This window comes from Xyrauchen texanus, chromosome 5, assembly GCF_025860055.1.
Source record: "Xyrauchen texanus isolate HMW12.3.18 chromosome 5, RBS_HiC_50CHRs, whole genome shotgun sequence".
NCBI classification, from domain to species: Eukaryota; Metazoa; Chordata; class Actinopteri; order Cypriniformes; family Catostomidae; genus Xyrauchen; species Xyrauchen texanus.
In genome coordinates this window covers 27,633,889-27,659,859 of record NC_068280.1, presented here as the reverse complement: position 1 = coordinate 27,659,859, position 25,971 = coordinate 27,633,889, and the positions used below count along the sequence as shown (strand labels likewise).

Here is a 25,971-nt window from a genome sequence, read left to right as displayed (position 1 = left end):
TCCATGAAAGTAATTGCACCATAGTGAATCCTTATGGACATACAGACCAAGTAATTCTTCTCTATGTAAAGTTTAAGGTTGTAGAATTATTTTCATCAACTATTACATAATGCCATAAATATAAATGAAGATAATAATTTTTTACTTTATTTTCAGTCAGGTCCATAAATATTGGGACATCGACATGCAGACTTTCAGCTTTAATTTGAGGGTATTTAAATCCAAATCAGGTGAACGGTGTAGGAATTACAACAGTTTGTATATGTGCCTCCCACTTTTTAAGGGACCAAATGTAATGCGACAATTGGCTGCTCAGCTGTTCCATGGCCAGGTGTGTGTTATTCCCTCTTTATCCCATTTACAAGGAGCAGATAAAAGGTCCAGAGTTAATTTCAAGTGTGCTATTTGCATTTGGAATCTGTTGCTGTCAACTCTCAATATGAGATCCAAAGAGCTGTCACTATCAGAGAAGCAAGCCATCATTAGGCTGAAAAATCAAAACAAACCCATCAGAGAGATAGCAAAAACATTAGGTGTGGCCAAATCAACTGTTTGGAACATTCTTAAAAAGAAAGAAAGCACCGGTGAGCTCAGCAACACCAAAAGACCCGGAAGACCATGGAAAACAACTGTGGTGGATGACCGAAGAATTCTTTCCCTGGTGAAGAAAACACCCTTCACAACAGTTGGCCAGATCAAGAACACTCTCCAGGAGGTAGGTGTATGTGTGTCAAAGTCAACAATCAAGAGAATACAGAGGGTTCACCACAAGATGTAAACCATTGGTGAGCCTCAAAAACAGGAAGGCCAGATTAGAGTTTGCCAAACAACATCTAAAAAAGCCTTCACAGTTCTGGAACAACATCCTGTGGACAGATGAGACAAAGATCAACTTGTACCAGAGTGATGGGAAGAGAAGAGTATGGAGAAGGAAAGGAACTGCTCATGATCAAAAGCATACCACCTCATCAGTGAAGCATGGTGGTGGTAGTGTCATGGCGTGGGCATGTATGGCTGCCAATGGAACTGGTTCTCTTGTATTTATTAATGATGTGACTGCTGACAAAAGCAGCAGGATGAATTCTGAAGTGTTTCGGGCAATATTATCTGCTCATATTCAGCCAAATGCTTCAGAACTCATTGGACGGCGCTTCACAGTGCAGATGGACAATGACACGTAGCATACTGCGAAAGCAACCAAAGAGTTTTTTAAGGGAATGAAGTGGAATGTTATGCAATGGCCAAGTCAATCACCTGACCTGAATCCGATTGAGCATGCATTTCACTTGCTGAAGACAAAACTGAAGGGAAAATGCCCCAAGAACAAGCAGGAACTGAAGACAGTTGCAGTAGAGGCCTGGCAGTGCATCACCAGGGATGAAACCCAGCGTCTGGTGATGTCTATGCATTCCAGACTTCAGACTGTAATTGACTGCAAAGGATTTGCAACCAAGTATTAAAAAGTGAAAGTTTGATTTATGATTGTTAATCTGTCCCATTACTTTTGGTCCCTTAAAAAGTGGGAGGCACATATACAAACTGTTGTAATTCCTACGTTGTTCACCTGATTTGGATGTAAATACCCTCAAATTAAAGCTAAAAGTCTGCAGTTAAAGCACATCTTGTTCGTTTAATTTCAAATCCATTGTGGTGGTGTATAGAGCCAAAAATATTAGAATTGTGTCGATGTCCCAATATTTATGGACCTGACTGTATTTGCTAAGTTGCTGTTTACAGATATGCTATGTTTTTTGCATATTATTAGTTTGAATTGCATATTAAACATAAGATTATATTCTGCAGTAATACATTGCAGAGTTGAAATATTGCACTCGTAAATGGGGCTATGGACCCTTTAAGACTAAACACGGAAGCGTTGCATTGGGAGCAGATGGCATGAACAAGAAGCTGGATTCAGCCTTGTGCATTCCTCTGCATTAAAAGGTATTGTTAACTCTACTACAAACAAAAATGTCTTCCGCCAATAGCCATGCTGCTCTCAGGTTAAGAAAATATGACATGAATATGGTACTGTTTAATAATATGGTACCGTTTTATAATGATAATTATACTTAATATAATTATTATACAAAAATATATATTTTTTTAACTTTTCATTATTATTTTTTGGAACCCAAATATAAGTGGGCTGAGACCCCATCACAAAGTAGACAAAAACATGTACACAGCAAACGGATACATTGTGAAGATGGTTTGAAATGTTTTTTTGTTTTTGTTTTTTTCCCCCCTCTGTTTTACTGTATTTTATTTAGTTTGGTTCTTTTTAAGAGGACTCAAGTGTGAACACCCATCTTTATCAATATTTGTATTGGCAATAGAGCATGTTTGTCCATGACTTAATTTGGGTAAAAAGGAAGCACTTGTTTTTATTTAAATTTTTTATGTTAACAATCACATCGCAGTTCAAATCGCAATAACAATATATATTTTTAAATAATTGCAAAAATGTACATTTTTGTCCAAAGCCCTAATTGTTATAATCTTTTCCATTTCTAGGCTTACTACATAAAGGCCACAGCGTTTAAGAATGCAGGCCGAATTGAAGAGGCTCTGCAGGAGTATTTATTTTGTGTGGCTCTGAAATCTGACTGGATCGCTGTAAAACTGGAGGCTCAGAAGGTACATCTATTATCGAATGCATATTGTGTACAAATTAAATTGGTCTGTTTATTTGAGGGTGTCAACTTTTGTATTGTAGATTCTAGGGATGGGCTCAAGTACTCAAAAGTGACATTATATCATGAAAAAATGATCAAATGATCAAGCGTGCCTTGCATTTTCACTCATTTTGAAATTCAATGACAGCTTTACACAAACATGTTAAAGAGGTGGTACCTTGCAGTCTAAATCATCACAGCAACAAGCTCCAACACAGCGCACCATGACTTTCTGGGAGAGAGAGAGCTCAACACACTAGGTTTCTTCCTAAAAGTGTGCATTAGCACAAAAGTCAGATTTTGCATACGCACAAAAACAAAACTGATTCCTAAAACTCTATGTATGCCAGAACCTGCGCATAGTTCCCTTAATAAATCCCAGCTAGAGGAAGATTGTGCATACTTGCATGTGATTCATTCCCCACCCATCTCCTCCCCAAAATAACCATGTATGGATTGTACACCACCTGTTTTTACTATGCATATCCTCATCGGCATACAATTTCCGTGTGCATTACATCATCCAGACCCTTGATTACGGCGTTTAATGGTACGAGTACAGTATTATCGGACATAATATAGACAAAACGATAATTATAAATCTTTTGTGCAGCTTTGGCTAATATAATCAAGATTTTATATTTGAGTGGTATTTTATATTCAAAAAACAGCTGAACAGCAAATGTAGAGTTGAAGTCAGAAGTTTACATACACTTAAAGTTGAAGTCATTAAAACTAATTTTTGAACCACTCCACAGATTTCATATTAGAAAACTATAGTTTTGGCAAGTCGTTTAGGACATCTACTTTGTGTTGTCTACTTTATGCATGACACAAGCACAAAGCACAAAATTCACTAATTGAATTCAATTGGAGGTGTACCTGTGGATGTATTTTCATACTCAGTGCCTCTTTGCTTGACATCATGGGGAAATCAAAAGAAATCAGCCAAGATCTAAGAAAATAATTGTGGACCTCCAGTTGTCTGGTTCATCCTTGGGAGCAATTTTCAAATGCCTGAAGGTACCACATTCCTTTGTACAAACAATTGTACGCAAGTATAAACACCATGGGACCACACAGCCATCATACCGCTCATGAAGGAGAGATATTCTGTCCCCTAGAGATGAACGTAGTTTGGTGCAAAAATTGCAAATCAATACCAGAACACCAGCAAATTGAACTTGTGAAGATGCTGTAGGAAACAGATAGTCAAGTATCTGTATCCACAGTAAAACGAGTCCTATATCGACATAAACTGAAAGGCTGTTCAACAAGGAAGAAGCCACTGCTCTAGAACTGCCATAAAAAAGCCAGACTACAGTTTGCAAGTGCACATGGGGACAGATGTCCTCTGGCCTGATGAAACAAAAATGTAACTGTTTGGCCATAATGACCATCGTTATGTTTGGAGGAAAAAGTGTGAGACTTGCAAGCTGAAGAACACCATTCCAACCATCAAGCATGGGGGTGGCAGCATCATGTGGGGTGCTTTTCTGCAGGAGCGACTGGTGCACTTCACAAAATAGATGGCATCACGAGGAAGGAAAATTGTGGACTCATTGAAGTGACATATCAAGATATCAGCCAAGAAGTTAAAGCTCTGTCACAAATGGGTCTTCCAAATGGACAATGACCCCAAGCATACCTCAAGTTGTGGCAAAATCGCTTAAGGACAACAAAGTCAAGGTATTTGGGTGGCCATCACAAAACCCTGACCTCAATCCGATAAAAAATTTGTGGAAAGAACTGAAAAAACTTGTGCAAGCAAGGAGGCCTACAAACCTGACTCTGTTACACCAGTTCTGTCTGGAGGAATGGGCCTAAATTCACTCAACTTATTGTGAGAAGCTTGTGGAAGGCTACCCCAAAACGTTCTATCCAAGTTAAACAATTTAAAGGCAATGCTACCAAATACTAACAAAGTGTATATACATTTCTTAACCACTGGGAATGTGATGAAAGAAATAAAAGCTGAAATAAATAATACTCTCTACTATAATCCTGACATTTCGCATTCTTAAAATAATGATCCTAACTGACCAAAGACAGGGAATGCTTTCTACTTTAGGACTTAAATGTCAGGACTTGTGAAAAGCTGAGTTTAAATGTATTTGGCTAAGGTCTATGTGTATATATCTATATCCACAGTAAAACGAGTCCTATATCGCCATTACCTGAAAGGCTGTTCAACGAATAAGCCACTGCTCCAGAACTGCCATTAAAAAAGCCAGACTACTGGCTCAGACTACAGACTCGGACTTCAACTGTACTTTTCATAATGTTTTTATTAGACTAGAATGGTTGTTTCTTTGCGATGAGGGTCGCAGGCCATTGCTGTATCTGTTTGCAGCTGTACAAGCTGTGTGTCACTTTAATAGTGTTGTCATGGCAGTGGATCAAATTACATGAAGTTGTAGTCAAACTGGAATGGTGGCATATGTCTATTACACATTGTATGTTTAGGGTCCATGTTTACATTAATGTTGAGTTGTTGCTATGTTCATCTTGCTTTGTTTTCCGAAAGCCACCGAGTGGAAATGAACCAATGGTGCTTGGGCCTGTCATCGCTGCTTGCAGCTATATTTATTATTATTATTATTATTAGGTTGTCTTGAAAGAGCCAACTTACTGATATTCTAATTAAACATTATTATTATTATTATTATTATTATTATTATTAGTGGTGCTTGCAAAGCAACACTATTGTAATCTCACATACTTCTTAGTTGTGCTTGCAAAGCAACACTATTGTAATCTCACATTATTATTCATATTATTATTATTATTATTCATATTATTATCCAAATTGACCGGCCTATTGACGACACCTGTGCTATGACTTTTCTAAGGGGTTGGGGGTACAGTTCACCCCCGGGGCAAAAAACCACCCCAAAATGTCACATTTGACATACTTGAGCTAGGTTCTTGCCCATGAAAAAAACATTTCCCCCTACTATGACAAGAAACCTTTATTTTGTGGGATAATATCTCCCAATCAAAATGTTCTTGGGACATGGGGCGGGCTCATTTCACTCGGGCAACCAATCAGTCTTTAGATTTCATCTTGGAAATTGCATAGCCAAGCCCTAACAACCATTTATGGGACCCTAGCAACCACACCCCTTTAACTTCTATTCAAAATGTCTCAGAACAATATCTTCATAACAGAATATCGTAGACACTTGGGGATTGGCTCTTTTCATTTAGGATGGTAAGCAGCCAATACAAATCACTGGCTAGCCATACCCTGGGAACCATTTAGAGCACCCTAGCAACCAGCTCGATTGCTTTCAATTAGAGTGTGATATCTTCTGATCAGAATGTCCTACAGACATGAGACTTGGATTGTTTGAATTGGGTGAGTAATCAGTCTTCAAGTATCATCATGGAAACTACTTAGCCACGCCCTAGCAACAATTTAGAGCACCCTAGCAACCAAATCCCACTGACTTACACTCACCTAAAGGATTATTAGGAACACCATACTAATACTGTGTTTGACCCCCTTTCACCTTCAGAACTGCCTTAATTCTACATGGCATTGATTCAACAAGGTGCTGAAAGCATTCTTTAGAAATGTTGGCCCATATTGATTGGATAGCATCTTGCAGTTGATGGAGATTTGTGGGATGCACATCCAGGGCACGAAGCTCCCGTTCCACCACATCCCAAAGATGCTCTATTGGGTTGAGATCTGGTGACTGTGGGGGCCATTTTAGTACAGTGAACTCATTGTCATGTTCAAGAAACCAATTTGAAATGATTCGAGCTTTGTGACATGGTGCATTATCCTGCTGGAAGTAGCCATCAGAGGATGGGTACATGGTGGCCATAAAGGGATGGACATGGTCAGAAACAACGCTCAGGTAGGCCGTGGCATTTAAACGATGCCCAATTGGCACTAAGGGGCCTAAAGTGTGCCAAGAAAACATCCCCCACACCATTACACCACCACCACCAGCCTGCACAGTGGTAACAAGGCATGATGGATCCATGTTCTCATTCTGTTTACGCCAAATTCTGACTCTACCATCTGAATGTCTCAACAGAAATCGAGACTCATCAGACCAGGCAACATTTTTCCAGTCTTCAGCTGTCCAATTTTGGTGAGCTCTTGCAAATTGCAGCCTCTTTTTCCTATTTGTAGTGGAGATGAGTGGTACCGGTGGGGTCTTCTGCTGTTGTAGCCCATCCGCCTCAAGGTTGTGCGTGTTGTGGCTTCACAAATGCTTTGCTGCATACCTCGGTTGTAACGAGTGGTTATTTCAGGCAAAGTTGCTCTTCTATCAGCTTGAATCAGTCGGCCCATTCTCCTCTGACCTCTAGCATCAACAAGGCATTTTCAGCCCACAGGACTGCCGCATACTGGATGTTTTTCCTTTTCACACCATTCTTTGTAAACCCTAGAAATGGTTGTGCGTGAAAATCCCAGTAACTGAGCAGATTATGAAATACTCAGACCAGCCCGTCTGGCACCAACAACCATGCCACGCTCAAAATTGCTTAAATCACATTTCTTTCCCATTCTGACATTCAGTTTGGAGTTCAGGAGATTGTCTTGACCAGGACCACACCCCTAAATGCATTGAAGCAACTGCCATGTGATTGGTTGATTAGATAATTGCATTAATGAGAAATTGAACAGGTGTTCCTAATAATCCTTTAGGTGAGTGTATACCTGGTAACTGCATTGCAACCAGATGTGGTTTCCCTAGCAACCATGTAACAATTCACATATCTTTGCAACAGAACATCGTAGAGACTTCCGGGTTCACTTATTTCACTCAGGATGGCAAGGAACATTTTGAGTATCACCTTGGTAACTGCCTAGCAACCAGTTGGGGTTACCCTAGCAACCAACTAACAAATCCCATATCTCTGCATCAGAACAACGTAGAGACTTCCGGGTTGAATTATTTCACTCATGATGGAAATTATCCTTGATGAGTATCACCCTGGTAACTGCATAGCAACCAGATGGGGTTATCATAGCAACCAATTAACAAATATCATAGCTCTGCTCTAGAAAATTGTAGAGACTTCCTGGTTGACTTATTTCACTCAGTTTGGCAAGGAGCCATGTATTGTATCACTTTGGTAACTACTTAGCAACCACATGGGCTTACCCTAGCAACCAAGTAACAAATCACATATCTTTGGACCAGAACAACAAAGACTTCTGGTTTTGTTCATGGACTCAGGATAGCAAGGATCTATCCATCTATCTATCTATCTATCTGCTAGACTGAATCTGAATGGTCTTATATTCTTATATTAACTTTTAACATTTAAAACTACTTAAACATATCTACTTTTAACTAAAAACCTTCAAGCTTTTACAACTACTTCAAACTTTCAGGCGAGGCTTTCTCAATCCAACCTAGAGTTTGTCCACAATATTTTCAATCTAGTTGTATTTAGAACCCCAGTGAGTGAGCTGAAGGCAACTGTGGCAAGGAACGCAATGCTCCATAAGATGTTGGTTAATGGAGAAAAATAACATTGGGAAAAACCAGGCTCACTGTGGAGGCCAGTTCCATTTTGGCTAACTGCATGAATATAATGCCCATATTATGTGCAAGTCATGGTTTAAAATGAGTAAACCAAGTAAGTTTTAAAGGTCAGTGTTTAAACAAATATTTTGTGTGAAATGTCTTTGAAGTCCATCCTGGATTAACTACAGAAGTGCACATAGATGTTAGTTGGCTGATGAAGGCTTTTGTTGGCAATTCACGGATAGTGAATGTATTGTATTTTAAAAGCATAGTCCATCATTAGACCAAGGTGATGCAGGCAGAGACCAGTAAGGTGCATCACAGTTCAACCAGCATATCGTTTCGGTGAGGTCTATCCTATGTCCAAGGTTCAGGCAGTGGCATATGAAGTATTCTATTTCTTATGGTTGGAGTCAGCATCAGTTCATCCTCTGAAGTCCATCGTAATAGACTGAAGTGATGTTTGGCTGGCACGGCTGCATTTAGTCAATGTCACTCAGAGACATGTAGCAGTGGAGTCCGACACCAAGCAGGAACTGAGCTGGATCTGACATACTGTATACATTTTCATGTCCATGTGTGCCCCAATTTCTGTATGTACTCAAATAAACAAACTGATCAAAATGCCATTCCCTGGTAGATTATTCTCCTGGTGGTTAGTGATTGGTGACCTCTCTGACCTGACTGTTGATGGCCACATCTGTGTCTCTGCAGATCCTGAGCGACATGTTCTCCTTAGTGTTTGTGAATGATGGCCTGGCCGAATCCCTGCAACCCCTTTCGGCTTGCCCCTCTCCTCGTATCAAAACCTCATCCCTCCTCAGTTCTCTGCACACTTCTCTTCCTAGAGATGGAGCCAGAGCAGGCAGCTCCAAGGTTAGTGTATGTTTGCACACAAAAAAAATAACAATTGCAGTTGATTCAACAATTGTGATAACATCACACTGAATATTGTAATAGGACTCCCTTTACGTTTAAAGAGGAAAATTTAGAATCAGCATAGGTGGTGAAAAAAATCAATGCTAAAACTGTTCTGTACACCCTTTTTAGGAATCAACATTCGGTTGCAGTAAATTCAAAGATAGGAGCTCCTCTTTATTAAAACAAACTGAAAATTTTGTCAACTCTGGCTTATATTCACTTCCTGTTCTGCCAGTCTTGAAGAGGAAATGGACTGAAGATGCGAAGGCCTTTGAGCCACCCAGCAAACAGCTTAAAGAAGGTATAACAATGTAGAAAAAATACATGAATTCTTCAGAGGGAAGTGACACAAAAGATTATTTAAAATGGATATTATAAAGGAATTTTTATTGTACTTGTTCTAATACTGTATAAGCTATGGATTTTGCTATGCACAATCACTGTTTCTCTGTACTTATGTCACTCCCAGATGAGGCACCGTCATCCAAACTTTTCCCTACTCTTTGTGGGGGAAGGCAGGTCCCATCACAGATTTTGGACAGTGCAGACTTCGAGTGTTCTCTCTGCATGAGGTAAAAGTTGATACATTTTTGGTTAAAGGCATGACTTTTTAGGGACCCAAACTCCATCCTCACTCATTTGCTCTCCCAGACTGTATTATGAGCCTGTCACCACACCCTGTGGACACACTTTCTGCCTGAAGTGTTTGGAGCGCTGCTTGGACCACAACCCCAACTGCCCCCTGTGCAAGGAGAATCTATCTGAGGTAAACACACACCCAGTCAGACATGATCTCCTTGCACTGCTACCAGATATTAGCATACACAACACACTATTCTCTCCTCGAGGTATACACGCCCTTTTATCTTGTAGCTAGGCAATCATTGTTAAATGATATTTAGTTTTTGGGAATTTTGTTTTAGTCATTAGTCAATGAGAAGGTGCTTTTTTTATCCAAAGTTAAAATATCAGACTGGATTCTATTCTGCAGTATCTGGCTACTAGAGCGTACAACATTACTCTTCTAATGGAAGAGGTATTGCAGCGCTACCTGAGTGAAGAGCTGGCAGAAAGGAGAATATTGCATGAAGAAGAGATGAAAGAACTTTCAAAGTAAGTTGGTGTTTGTTATAGTGGTCTCCATAACCACTTTGCTGTTTAATAATAATACCCTGTTTGATTGTTCCCTGTACAATCTTTAAACACACCTGGGGCGTCATTTATAAAGATGCACGTTAAATGATCCTACAACAATTTCCTAAATGTTTCTTTGAACAATTTATAACAAGCTGGTATGCACAAACATTTTCTTCACAAACACTTAATAAATTGCAAATCTCAAAATCATATGCATGTGAATGAGCGCATGGACTCCACCTACATAAGCCCACAAATATTCTATTAGGGAGAGAGAGAATACAATTAAAGTGCATGCGCAAGTTCATTAGTTTATTTCTTCTTTTAGTAAGGTTCTCTAAAAATGTGTGTGCAGGCACGGGCGCCTTACCATTTCCTGGTTTCTTCTGCTCATGTACTATTCAACAACAACTTGTCATAGAAGTTCATTCGTTGACCACAGTTTCTGTAAGGAGGTTAATGATTAATCGAAAATCGATTAATTGTCATTAATAATTTTATCGAATTAAGCTTATCAATCTTCGATTAATTAATTTCAGGAAAATGTGTTCAGTAATCATTACAGCAGACATTCATAAGGCTGTCTATAGTCATAATTCGCTAGAAGTTGCTTGGCGCTGCATGTCATGTCTTCTCCAGTTCATGGAAGAAGAGCCACACAGATCAGAGTGATGTTCAACAGTGTTGGAGCATTTCTCTATAAATGAGCATTTGTTTTCTGCACACACCGTGATCGTACATGACAACAAGCATGGTTGATCTCCTTGTTTCATCCCAAACTACAATTACGTCAGCGATCGACGGGAAATCATATTCAGCTGACATCTCTCAATCACCGGAGAAGCGGTTTATTATGTACTGTGTTTACACAGCATGCTATTATTTCCCTTAATTTCCATGAAAAAATAAATCCAAAGGTCCAAAATATTCCACAATGTGAAGTTTTAATAAACTCAAACATGTATACAAGTTATATATCTTCAGTTATTTTTAACAGTAATTCATTAACAGTAATTAAACAATTCACAAATTTGAACTAAATGTAGCCTAAATTAATTAAAATACACTGAATTAAGAATATTATTAGAGGAAAATGGCAATACTTAATGCATTACATTTATTCATTTATATTATATATATATATATAAACAGTGGGCTACAAGCACATATTATTTGGAGTCCTCCACGTGTGTTTTGCAATATTAATGTTAATGATTAATTGATCATTAATTTCCACGATGACAGATTATGAAAATGACTGAAAATTAACATCCCTACTGTAAATGCTAGGGATGTCCCAATCCGATACCTGAATCGGTATCCGTTTCGATACTGACATTTTTAGACTGATCGGGTATCGGTCCGACGAGCCCGACCCAAATCCGATACTGTGTGTTTGTTCACAGCTAAAAAAAATAAATTGACATAAATTAACTGTTAAAACGGCATTAAAGCAGTTCATATTACTCAAATTTTATTCAAAGCCACTTGAAGACGTGCAATAGCTCTGTGAATCGCAATGGGCTGTGTTGAATAAGTAAACCTAAAATGCACGCGCAGCTGCAACGCGTTAGTGAATGGCCCTTCTCGGTTTACACACACATACCCGCGGCTGTTTTTAGCCTTCACGCGTGCACAATATTTGAGCGCTACAACATCTCCGATGTAGATGCTCAGTAGTTAGGTTCACTTATAATATGGACTTAGTACGGCACCAGGGGTGCATTTTACCAGAATTTAAATAAGAAGCGAATTAAACTGTGAATAAAAAGTGTGAGGGTTTAAAAGGTCAAGCTGTCACGGAGAGACTCATGGAGGCAGAGATATGAACTCAGTAGCAGGGTTTGAGTAGAGGGCTGTTTGACATAATAGAAAGTTTTGGAGTCTCAGAGATACTATCGATGAGAACAGGCAAAGAGTGTTTGTGTGAAAGCGGGGTATTTATGCAGTCTTTGATTAGCCACTAATGATATGCAGGTGCGTGTAATCAGAACTTGTCGGCAGTGACTAAACGTGCACGTAGCTTAATAAGCTATATATTTATATTGAAATAATGTGTAGTTATAGGTTTGTTTCTTTACATATTAAAGAGTACACCCAATTATTTCCACACAATAATGTAAAGATATTATAAACTGATTATGCAAAAAGCAACTGGTATTGGATCGGTAGGCCTATCCACCAATATTGAGATTTCCAATATTGGAATTGGATCGAAGTGGAAAAAGTGGTATCGGGACATCCCTAGTAAATGCACACAATTTTTCAATCACGGTCCATATTGTTGTTAAATAATAATTCCAAAAAGAGGTTTGCATGCTCGTCTACATATAATAAATAATGCATAGTAGGGTTGAACAGTATACTGGTACTATAGTATTATCGCAAAACTAAAGCTTCGAAATACTGGCAGTGCCACCTGTATTTTTTGAATGGTGGAATACTATTCTGTAGTATCGTAAGTAATGTTGTATGTGTGGTATTATTAATGATACAATTTTTCTATTTTTAAATATTGTATACAGTGACAAGAAAAAGTATGTTAACATTTTGGAAATACCTGCAGTTACAACATTAAAACAACCTGCCTAATATTGTGTAGGTAACCCACGTGCTGCCAAAATGGCACCAACTTCTTTGGTTGGGATCAGGTTTTTGGCTGATTAGATAACTGCATGGATGATTGTTGGTGCCAGACTCATTACACGTCTTTCAGGACTGCACAAATAATCAAAATAATACCTGAAACACAATATGGTCCTATGTCAACATTAAACTACAAAACGCTGTGATTTAATTAAACTAATTCCTGGTCAAGCAGAGTGAACAGGTGACGTTCTGTTCTTTTGTGCATGCACAGGGCTCCTGTTGTTCTTGGCACTCTAAGAGCATTCCACATACATTTATAAGCAAATTCTTCAGTTCACGCAATTATAAAATGTTAAACCGCTACAAATTTTAAAACAGATCTTCAAACCAGTCACAGTATTACAGAAATTGAAGAGATGACTTTCCAGTGAACACCTTGTTCTATCAAAATAAAGCTCCAGGTGAACAAAATTACAATGTATTACTATTGTATAAAACAAATAAAATCTTTTAAATTGTAATAATTATTCAATAATATATTTATTTATAAATTGAATTTATTAAACTGTAAACACTGTAATAATTCAGTAATATTGGTCAACTGTGTTCCAAAAACAAAAAGATGTAGATTTTGCACAATATATACTTCTCATGCATGAAACATTTTGAATTTTTTTATTTATTTATTTTTTATCAGAACAAATACATAAATATTTAGATATAGTTTATTGTCAATTGGCTGAAAAATATAGATTTTATATATACACTCACCTAAAGGATTATTAGGAACACCATACTAATACTGTGTTTGACCCCCTTTCGCCTTCAGAACTGCCTTAATTCTACGTGGCATTGATTCAACAAGGTGCTGAAAGCATTCTTTAGAAATGTTGGCCAATATTGATAGGATAGCATCTTGCAGTTGATGGAGATTTGAGGGATGCACATCCAGGGCATGAAGCTCCCGTTCCACCACATCCCAAAGATGCTCTATTGGGTTGAGATCTGGTGACTGTGGGGGCCATTTTAGTACAGTGAACTCATTGTCATGTTCAAGAAACCAATTTGAAGTGATTTGAGCTTTGTGACATGGTGCATTATCCTGCTGGAAGTAGCCATCAGAGGATGGGTACATGGTGGCCATAAAGGGATGGACATGGTCAGAAACAATGCTCAGGTAGGCCGTGGCATTTAAATAATGCCCAATTGGCTCTAAGGGGCCTAAAGTGTGCCAAGAAAACATCCCACACACCATTACACCACCACCACCAGCCTGCACAGTGGTAACAAGGCATGATGGATCCATGTTCTCATTCTATTTATGCCAAATTCTGACTCTACCATCTAAATGTCTCAACAGAAATCGAGACTCATCAGACCAGGCAACATTTTTCCAGTCTTCAACTGTCCAATTTTGGTGAGCTCTTGCAAATTTTTTTTCTGGAAAAATGGCTTTTTCCTATTTGTAGTGGAGATGAGTGGTACCCGGTGGGGTCTTCTGCTGTTGTAGCCCATCCGCCTCAAGGTTGTGCGTGTTGTGGCTTCACAAATGCTTTGCTGCATACCTCGGTTGTAACGAGTGGTTATTTCAGGCAAAGTTGCTCTTCTATCAGCTTGAATCAGTCGGCCCATTCTCCTCTGACCTCTAGCATCAACAAGGCATTTTCGCCCACAGGACTGCCTCATACTGGATGTTTTTCCCTTTTCACACCATTCTTTGTAAACCCTAGAAATGGTTGTGCGTGAAAATCCCAGTAACTGAGCAGATTGTGAAATACTCAGACTGGCCCGTCTGGCACCAACAACCATGCCACGCTCAAAATTGCTTAAATCGCCTTTCTTTCCCATTCTGACATTCAGTTTGGAGTTCAGGAGATTGTCTTGACCAGGACCACACCCCTAAATGCATTGAAGCAACTGCCATGTGATTGGTTGATTAGATAATTGCAATAATGAGAAATTGAACAGGTGTTCCTAATAATCCTTTAGGTGAGTGTGTGTGTATGTATATATGTATATATATATATATATTTGCCATATGCTCAGCCTTAATTGTGGTAATTGCTATCATGATACTTCAGCTGGTATTGTAAGATATGATTATGGTATTGTGTCAACACTAATGCATAGACTACATGGTAATCACAATCCGTTTAAACCAAGACATGCACATTCCATTCCCGCTATTCTCTTCTACTTGCTATTGCATTTTATAAATCTGATTTGTTCCTGACTTTTGAGGTAGGATCAAATCCAAGGAATTTCGGATCAAATCTAATCGTATGTGCATTTTATAAATGAGGCCACTGTGCTTTGGCAAATTACTAAAACCTTTGTTATACTCGGAATAGATGATGATTTATCACATAGCTATTAGGGTAACTGAGTTGCAATTGTTCTTTATTGTTAAATTGACTTAATATTTTCTCTTGACTTTAATATCCAGATATTAACATGTTTATTTTTCATTGCAGCTTGAATCAGGAAGTGCCCATCTTCGTGTGCACCATGGCATTTCCCACGATTCCCTGCCCACTGCATGTCTTCGAGCCTCGTTACAGGCTTATGATTCGCAGATCCATGGAAACAGGAACGAAGCAGTTTGGCATGTGCATTGCTGATGAACTAAAGGGGTAAGAGACCTAGAATGAATCTTATTTGATTCTACATTCATGTGCTCTTTAAAAAGGGAAGTCTTATATGGTATTGAAGTTCAAAACTTGAATACGTTCACTAAATTAAAAGTTTTTTTAATTAATTTTACAAGAGCTTGAACTCTTTGTGATGGTCCACTTTTAAAGAAGCACCTGGTTGATGTTTAAAAACCTGTGAAATGAAATTAAAGGGCTCATGAAATTTAATTTTATTTCATATAATTTTATTATATTCCCCAAGGTACAGTGATAATGTTAGTAAAGTTTTTGTTTTGTTTTTTGCACCAAAACTGTCATAATTTAGTAATATATGAGAATTTTCAACGTGTCTTTGGCCCTCTGTCTGAAATGCTTGGTTTTGGCCATCTTCCAAAATTAATCTACCTACTACAATCTTTGCCTGTATATGTCCCCCTCTCTTATTTCAAGCAATTTGATAGCATAGCAAAGTCCTACATTTGGAATGGAAAGCATCCCAGGTTACATTTCAATAAGTTACATAGGGCAGTTGACAAAGGTGGGCTAGGCCTACTAAAGATTTTTTTTTTTTTTGCGTTCTGTCTCAGACATTTAGCTTATTGGTCACTTCCACCTGAGAGAGCCCCTCTCTGGTTTGGAATTGAACAAAGTTCATGCCCTGATTTTACTATTACAAAGACTTTCTATTAAACGAATTGGAGAAGTTCTCACAAAACCCAAAGTTGCGTATTGGTGTGTCCCCTTTCTGCTGGTGGGAGTGGATTGTGAAGGGTATTAATACGCTTGGTGACCTGTATGAGAGTGGTGGGTTGAGATTGTTTGAAAATTTGGTCCAACATTTCAGGATTCCTAGATCTGTTCTTCAGGTACTTACAGCTGCGCCACCTGCTCTGTACTATTTTTGGGGGTAGCATACCCTCCCCAAAGGGGCAGATACTGTAGAAGTGGTGATTACTGCTTTTGGAAAAGGCTATGAGGCATCAGTGTACTACTCTAGTAATTCATAGTCTGGTATTGGAGGAGGGAGTGTGGGCTAGTATTCTAAGGAACGTCAAGTCTACGTCTAGAGATTCAAGGGTGCGTCTGATGCAATTTAGGATTTTGAATCGATTATATTGGTCACCCTCAAGATTGTGTAGACTTGGCCTTAAAGACACACCCACCTGTTGGCAATACCAATCAGAAGTTGGGGACACAACCCATGTTTTTTGGGAATGTGTTAAAATACAGGAATTTTGGTTGAAGATTCAAAGATTTATGTGTGATGTGTTGGACACACAATTTTCAAATGATATAACTGATTCCATATTTGATGTTGTTTATTGGTTTTTGTGGATGGAATCAATAAAAATGTTAATAACAAAAATAATTTATTATTATTCTTTTGCCTTCTTTTGCAGCATAAAATGTCCTAGAGACAAAAATTTTGTCAGGATGGTCCCAAATGGTCCTGTAATAAATAGATAACGGGACATTTTGAATGGCCATGGGGGGGTGCCACAACTAAAACACAGCCATAACTTCACATTCGTTTGATTGACAAAGTTTAAATGAACTATGTATGAAATAATATTGTGCAATTTATGAAGGCTATATCTATGAAGCAAAGTATATCCACAGAATTTGTTGATGTTCTCCACAATAAATTTAACTCAAAAGATAAAAAATGCTATTCATGGCATTGGTCCTGTACAGGTCAGGAAGATTACTGGCAGGCATAAAGCACCATGGAGAAGCACAACAATAGTGTAAAAATTGAAAGCCTACTTTTTTAAACTCCTCCTAGGTTTGTCCAATTTGGCCTACATCATCTAACAAAACGTTAGTCACAGTATTTTGATAAACCATACCGTTATCCAACGGCTTCAATGAATTCGACGAAGAATGCACAAAATTGAACTTAAGGCTGTATCTCCGCAATGTTTGGAGGGATTAGGACGAAACTTGGTGCAATCTTGGCTGTAAGCACACCCTTTTTATTTTCTTTATTTTACAAAAGCACAAGGTTTTTTATTATTGTGAGTGTACACAAATAAAATAAGACCCTTTATAGTCTCTAATGATGTCATACACTTATCTGTAGGCCCCAAAATGACAGAGAATTTTGTTGTTTCCACTGTAATTACGAAAAAATCCAGCAGGATGCACCGTTGACCCCAGAGGGTTAAAATAAATGGGGTTTTTATGATTGAAAGGTTACTTTTTCTAAATTATCATACACTGTTCATCGAACTCGAACCAAAAACATATCACAGCTTCTTTTGCTGCTCATGGTGCCAATAATTGGCTTGACCCCGGCATCGCTGATTGCAGCTATATTTTGGGGTCAAGCCCTGAAGTGGTGAAAGACCCCTATTGTTTTCGTTAGTTGGGTCAAGCTCTGAAGGGGTGAAAGACCCCTATTGTTTTCCTTCGTTTTCTTATTAGGGGTCAAGCCCCGAAGGGGTGAAAGACCCCTATTGTTTCTGTTAGTTTTCTTCTTCTACTACTTCCACTCTTGAGTCTATGGCAGCCAATAGAACCGCTTGCTGGAAAGTTATGAAATTTGGCAGTTAGATGTGTCACCACAGCAAATTTAACATCTCTACCTAAAACCCTTTAGTGCCACCAATTGCCCAAATTTGCACTCACGTTTATGTTAATAAATTTTGAACCGTGAGAAATGTAATAATTTTTTCCTCTGATTCCATGGCTCAAGATGATTCGATTGCACCCTATGACGTCTTTTCTGTGCCGTTTAGAATTTTCTGAAAAACCTACTTTTTCAAACTTGTCCTAGGCCGTTTGTTTGATTTGCAAGTTAATTGGCTTGCATCAGCTTGAGGCACGCACGACAAAACGTATTCGCAGATTTTTGATAAACCATACTGTTTTCGAATGGCGCTTCAACGAATTTGACGAATAATGTGCAAAATTGAACTTGAGGCTGTATCTCCGTAACGCTTTGAGGGATTGGGACGAAACTTGGTACGTGTCGTCATAATTAGGACCTGAGGTTACCTACAGGATTTTGGCGCACTGCCCCCTACATGTCAGGAGATGGCTAAAAATGTTTTTTTGGCTTGTAACATTTGAACACTTGCTGAAAATTTATGAAAATTGTCTCTTTAGATCAAGTGCTACATACTTAGTCGAACGATAACACGTTTTCCTATGTTGGCCACTTTGGATGTCAGCCAATTGACATCATAAAATGCTGTATTTACCAACGACTTGGCGTATCATTACAAAACTTTGTATGTGTCTTTGGCACCATGCTCTGTAGGGACTCAAAAAGTTTCGGGACAGCGCCACCTTGTGGTCAAAAAAATTATAATGCTATTTCTATAAATGCTAATAGCTATTGACCCTTTTTGCCTACTGTCATGAGTCTGGTCTTGATAGATTCCGTGGTTCATGCCGAGAACAAAAACAAATTATGTCACGATAGAGCAAACTTCCTGTCAGCCATTTTTAAATGTTCTGAAAACCTACTTTTTCGAACTCCTAGACTGCTTCTCCGATTTGTACGACAATTGTTCTGCATCATCTAGAGGCACTCATAACAGAATTATTCTCATAATTTTGATAAACGATACAGTTTTTGAATGACGCTTCAATTAATTTTACGAAGAATGCGCAAAATTAAACTTGAGGATGTATCTCCGCTATTGAGGGATTGGGATGAAACTCTGTACGTGTCATCACCATTAAGTCCGAAGGTTACCTGCAGTATTTTGGCACACTGTCCCCTACTGGTCAGGAGATAGAAAAATCGCTATTTTGGCTTTTAACTCTTGAATGCTTTTTTGCATGCTAACCATCATGCCCAGATAGTACCTCAGCAGTTTCAGAACAGTCCCACATACTGGAAAAAATTATTCTTGTTCAAATAAGATTTCCAAACAAATGTATGTAGTTACAGTCTCTAGTTGTTTAAACCAGTTTTAGTTGGGCCAGGGATTTTGGCTTGTAAAAATTCTGAGTGGCTAGTGACTTTGGAATTCAACTAGCCACAGTGGTCAGTGAACCAAAAAGTTAATGTCAAGCCCTGATTTTGTCCACAGTATTATCAGGATATTTTCTGATTCCATTTTGATTATTTTGGTCATGTTCTGGCTATACATGCTTGGACCCTGATTACTGCTGCTCAGGATTAGATTTCTTTTAATTTTCAGTTTTAATTGTATTTTTATTTTTTAAATGCCCTCGTGTCAATTTTCAGAGATTTTGTTGTATTAATGGCGATATATACATAAATATATTTCATTTGTTGGAAACTAGAGCAAATATGTATGCCGAAATGGAGGATTAATGTTTGGAAGCAAGGTGTATCTTTATAATTATAAGCCATCAAAATACTCTCCAGCCTTTGATGATTTTACAGAACTGTTATCAGCAACTTTGTTATCAGTAAATTTTACTGTTTTGTTATTGCTTGGTATTTTCACATTCATATAGATAATCCTAAGCACAACACTGCAAAAGAACTCACAACAGTTTTAAAGACTTTTGATCTGACTCTGCATATAGATGGACCCTCACAGAATTGTGGACACACTCTGGATCTGCTCCTTAGTAAGGGTCTGAACATTTCAGTCACTCTTAAGGACGTAGCGCTATCTGACCATTTCTGTATTTTCTTAGAAATATTGATTTCTCCAGCCACTGTCAAAACAAGGTACATGAATGAGAATATCTAGTGTACAATTTATGAAGGCTGTATCTATGAAACCAAGTGTATCGATGTTGATGTTCTCCAAGATAACTTTGCTCAAAAGATAAAAATGCTATTGATGGCATTGCTCCTGTAAAGGTTAGGAAGATTACTGGCAGGCATAAAGCACTATGGAGAAGCACAACAGTAGTGCAAAACATGAAAAGAAAATGCAGGAAAGCAGAACAAATGTGGCAGAAAAAAAACTTGGAAGTACATTATAATATCTATAAAACAGCCTTATAAAGACAGCCTACATGCTTTCAATTTGGAACTAAGTATAGCTAGGCAGACTTTCTTCTCAAACATTATAAACGGCAATATAAAAAATACCCGCACTCTTTTTGCTACTGTAGAGAACCTTACTAACCCCCTAACACTTGGTTGTCTGACAGCAATTGCAACGAATTTGCATTGTTTCATGAAGAAGATCAATGATATTAAAATCTCTATCTGCTCATCCTCATGTTGGACTGAGGTCGAACCGAACCCACTACAAAAACTTCAGAAATTAGTTACTATGAGTTTGAGGCAATTGATGGCAAAACCCTGGAAGAAGTAGTATAGCATCTGAAAATGTTGACCTGCTATCTTGACAATCCCCACATCATTTTTCAAAAATGTATTTAACTGTCCGGAAAAAGATCTCTTACTTAAATGGTCAATGCCACACTCCTTTCAGGCACGTTTCGGAAGTCCCCAAAAACTGCAAATGTCAAGGCTCTTCTAAAAAAATCTATCTGGATAACTCCGTATTAAACAACTACAGACCAATCTCAAATCTTCCTTTCATAGGCATGATCATTTCCAATCAGCTGAACAAATTCTTAAACTCGAATGGCTACTTGGACAATTTCCAGACTGGATTCCGACCACATCACAGCATAGAGATAGTGCTTGTAAAGATACTTATTGATGTTTGGCTAAATACTGATTCAGGCAACATATCAGTTCTGGTATTACTAGATCAAAGTGCTGCCTTTGACACTGTTGACCGCACATTCTCCTAGACCAATTGGAAAACTGGGTAGGGCTCTCTGGGATGGTCCTCAGCTGAATCAGTTCATATAGATGGGAGGGGTTACTATGTAAACATAGGCAACTATGAATCTGAGTGGACATTCTTGACGTGTGGAGTCCCACAAGGCTCAATACTTGCACTGCTCCTGTTCAACCTATATATGCTCCCACTTAGCCAAATTATAAAAAAGAACCAAATTGTATACCATATCTATGCAGACGACACCCAGATTTGCCTAGCCCTATCGCCAAATGACTTCAGCCCCATAGAATCTCTGTGCAAGTGCATTGATGATATCAACAGTTGGATGTGCCAAAACTTCCTTCAGTTAAACAACGACAAGACAGAGGTCATTGTTTTGGCATGAAAGGCAAAATTCCCAAGGTGAAAACATACCTTGACTCCAGGGGTCTAAAGACAAAAAATCAAGTCAGGAATCTTGGTGTCATTTTGGAGTCAGAACTTCGTTTCTTAGTCACATCAAAGTAATAACTAAATCAGCCTACTAGCACCTCAAAAATATAGTGAGAATTAGATGTTTTGTATCCAGTCAAGACTTGGAGAAACTTGTTCATGCATTCATCACCAGTATGTGGACCGCTGCAATGGACATTTCACCACCCTTTCCAAAAAGACCATTATGGCACGTTTCCACTGCACGTTACAGTTTGACTCTCCTCTACTTGCTTTACGTTTTTGAGCTTGTATTTCCACTGCAGTTTAGTGCCATCTCAACATGGGTGGGATTATAGTCTGATAGTCATAGATGTGCCGCCTCTACTGCCGTGACATCATCTTAAACACGACACAAACTAACCAAATCAATAACACAACTGCTAGCTGTTAGCTACTAGCTCATTGTGCTGCATAAAGCAGTTGTAGCCTGGTTGTTTTAGAAGCAATCTCACAGTAGCTGGTCAACTAAATATAGTGAAGCTTTCAAGCAGAGTATAGAGTTAACGTTACGAAACATACCATCCTCCATCGTGGATCAACGCCAGTCCAGAGGACTCTAACTCCCATTGCTCGTCGGTTTATATAGTGTCCATTTGGTCGAACCACTTCCATTTTTCCTTGATGGTTCTGTAGTCACACTTTTAAAAATTTTTTTTTTTTTTTTACTTTTCCCTACACTGTTGGTAAGTACGGTGGTAGATGTGTGCGGCCAACAGCTGAGACACTTCCTGAGAGACTTTTTCTTTTTGCTCATTGCTAACGAGTGCACCGCCTGCACCTTGTTTATTGACCATGGCTTGGTTTTGCGCACAGCTATTTCTTTTTTCACAATTCGAAAGTCACGTGAACAAATTATACTGTTATAGCTGTTGCTAACTTTAAAACTAGTGGGTTGATGTTGCATGTCGGAAATCCAGTGATTCTGGTAGTGACTATTCTCCCTGACCAATCAGTGATCTGCAAGGTTTTGACATCACATTTAGTATCGGCACGGCTCGCTTGGAACCTCGACAGAGGTGGTGCTAAAAAAAGTAGCAGGTACCAGGTACTATCCACAATGGAAATCCCTGATTTCTGCAAGCAGATTCTAGTTGATTCGAGTTGTACCATGCAGTGGAAAAGCCCAGTTAGACACCTGCAGCTCATTCAGAATGCTGCTGCCAGGATTCTCACCAGAACCCAAAAAGCAAAGCATATTACTCCAGTACTCATGTCTTTACACTAAAATCAATTCTAAATGTAACTGGAAGTCAAAGTACTATTACTAGTTTATAAATGGTGTAGGACCTAAATACTGTACATTGCAGATATGTTTGTTGTATATAAACCTAACAGACCTTTCTGACCATTAGGATCACGTCAGTTAGAAATATCAAGGGTTCACTCAAAACAAGGAGAGACTGCATTTAGCTATTATATCACCTGCAGCTGGAACCAGCTTCCAGTTAGAGGTCAGGTGTGCTTCCACAGTTGTCACATTCAAGGCTAGACTGAAAACACATCCGTTTAGCTGTGCATTTATTCACTGAGCACTGTGCTGCACTTACTAATTGCACTGCATCATTTTATTTCTGTATTCTTTTTCCTATTTTATTCATTTAAATTGTTTTATTTAACAATGTAGTTATCCTCTGTATCCTTTGTATTTATTTTATTACTTTTATTCATATTTCATGTTCTTAATTATTTATTTTTTTTAATTCTTAATTATGTATTTTCTTTGCACTTTGAATTCCCATTGTGTATGAAATGTTCTATTTAAATAAATGTTCTATTTAAATGTTTAAAAACTTACTTGTTCAGGGTAAGATTTGTTGGTTTTCGCATTAACGGCAATGTTTCACTTTGTAAAATACTTGTCAAACTTCGATGGTAATTCAATTCTGCCATACAAAGACTACAAATTACTTTCATTTCATTAAATGTCCCATCTTCATTTTATCTATATCAAAATTATGTTAAAAGAACACCGATATCTGCACTGTTGCTCTTGGGATGGTTCTGATCATTATTTATAAATTAGAAGAGAATGATATGGTTATTTGGTTAATACTGTACCAATAACTTGTATGTATACAAGTATAATTTATAAACATTTGCATGTGTGGTAAATTGTTTTAAATCTAAGAAACAGTTTGTCTTGTGACCTGCAGTTAAATGGCAATGTGTGATTTAACAGGTTTGCAGACCATGGCTGCATGTTGGAGGTGAGAGATGTTAAGTTTTTTCCTGATGGACGCTCTGTGGTGGACACCATCGGCATTGCTCGTTTCAAAGTGCTCAGTCACGGCCAGAGAGATGGATACCACACAGCCAAGATTGAATATTTAGAGGATATGAAGGTATAGATACATTTGAGGAGTGCAAGATAGACTTCAAACATTTGTGTGTGCACACTGTGTGAGAGAGGGAGAGAAAAATCTGTAATCTTCCATGCAAACCTGGTCCGTATGTGGTCTGTGTTCAGGTTGAAGGAGAAGAGTTGACAGAGCTTCTGAAGTTGCATGAATCGGTGTATGATCAGGCTACAACCTGGTTTACCTCCCTTAAAGATGATATGAAGAATCAAATTATCAGCCACTTTGGCCAGTTGCCTGTCAAAGACGTCGACCCACAGGTGAACTTATACACCAAATAATTAGCTTAAGACACCACTCTTTGTTTTTAGATTGCTGCCATGCATTTTTATTATTTTGTCTATCCAATTAATTTGTGAAAATGACAAGCTAACAGATCTGGTTTGTTGTCTTGTTTTTCTCAGGTGAACCCCAATGGTCCAGCATGGTGTTGGTGGCTGTTGGCTGTGTTGCCATTGGAAAACCGAGCCCAGCTCACCATCCTTGCTATGAATGCCCTTAAGGACCGACTGATTGCCATCCGCCGAGTCCTCATTTTTGTAACTCGCAAGCGCCCTCGATGATGTATATGATCTTGGTCTGCCTCAATTCAAATTGTCATCATCACTATTAACCTGTACCTTGAGAATGTTGCTTCAGACTGGGGTCACGAAGGCATCTTCCATTGGCCATCCTGGCCAATCGTTACAACACGCAACCCTTACCGTTTAGTCACCTGTGACAATGTGCAATAAAACAGTTTGCCAGTCTAAATGTAGCAACAAACATTGTGAAAGGCATTGATGTGGGAAAGGTGTGCTTTTTTGTTGTTGTGCTTACAACCTTTTCTAAGAAACTTCCACTTTTGTTTTGTGCTTAGATGGTGTGTAAGACTGACCAAATGTTTCTAATAGTCTCTTAGTATCAATATTGACCTTTTTGAAAAGAAAATCCATGTGCTTCATTTGTTTCAGTCACCTTATTTCCATGGTGTACAATACAGTGTTGAAAAAAAAATCATAGATATGTAAATGGAATGTAAGTCTCTGGTTGTGTGCTTTCTATGTATGTTGATTTTTTTTTTCCCCCCCCTATTTCTCACACTCATTTAGAGTTGTCTAGTTTATTCAGAGACCATTAATGGAGTCTTAAATTGCAGTGTTCTGATGATGTCCATTAATATTTCCATATTGCTTTTAAAATAGTTTTGTAGCCCACCAGGGCCTAGGGCCCTGTGACTACGTGCATATTAAATGAACAAGTCATAAGATTAAGAAATATTAATGCCTTTTATTTTGAAATTCTCTGCAGACCAATGGTTTCAATCGCACATACGAAGTTTTCGGAGTGGACCTGATCATTTAACATACAAATCACAATGACGGTAAAAACAACGTAGTAAGTATAAAATGAGCTCTGAAGAGTCACAAAATGACAAATAACTGAAAGTTACAAAAAATAAAATAACAGCAGTGAATCTAAAATTGACAAGCAGTAAAGCGAAGTTGTACACTAATCTGCATAATTTATTTATAACACATACTGTTACTGGGAACTGGAGCACAGCTGGTATTTAGATGCATCTCTGATGATAGAATCATATGTGGTCAGGTGAAACACATCACTGTTTACATTTGGTCACTTAAATGCATCTCCTGTTGCCACTTGTGTTTGGATTTGGAGGGAAGGAGGGAAGGATCTCTGTGTGTTACTGCATGATAAAGCTCAACGAAGTATGTAGATTTGGATTGAACATTAAACAATGGCAAAATTTAAACTCTTCATGCAGTGGTTGATTTACAGGTGAGGAGTAGCACATCACTGTTGGCAGAACGGGTCTCTAGAAAAACACTGTCATGTCTAAAGGCGTCATACTAACAGGCATCAGACCATTCATTCTGAAGATAGGATGATTATACTTTTAAATACATCTTTTATCATTATTATTAATAATAGAAGGCCTTGTGTATGTTAATTTATCAAAATATTACTGTTCATAATGCATT

At 38.3% G+C, this 25,971-nt stretch overlaps 1 protein-coding gene across 4 annotated transcripts in view; it reads left to right on the top strand.

Annotated features, from left to right (window-relative positions):
• Nucleotides 1-25,742, top strand: part of lonrf2 (LON peptidase N-terminal domain and ring finger 2) — a 64,715-nt gene extending 38,973 nt beyond the window's left edge. For all 4 annotated transcript variants that reach the window (XM_052126862.1, XM_052126864.1, XM_052126863.1 and 1 more), the window contains exons 4-13: nt 2,518-2,640; nt 8,891-9,052; nt 9,227-9,398; nt 9,567-9,669; nt 9,749-9,863; nt 10,089-10,210; nt 15,298-15,456; nt 23,809-23,971; nt 24,097-24,246; nt 24,391-25,742. In XM_052126862.1, the coding sequence (XP_051982822.1) occupies nt 2,518-2,640; nt 8,891-9,052; nt 9,227-9,398; nt 9,567-9,669; nt 9,749-9,863; nt 10,089-10,210; nt 15,298-15,456; nt 23,809-23,971; nt 24,097-24,246; nt 24,391-24,549 (1,428 nt within the window). In that variant the 3' untranslated portion in view covers nt 24,550-25,742. The remainder of the gene's footprint in view (nt 1-2,517; nt 2,641-8,890; nt 9,053-9,226; nt 9,399-9,566; nt 9,670-9,748; nt 9,864-10,088; nt 10,211-15,297; nt 15,457-23,808; nt 23,972-24,096; nt 24,247-24,390) is intronic.
• The last annotated feature ends 229 nt before the right edge of the window (nt 25,743-25,971 follow it).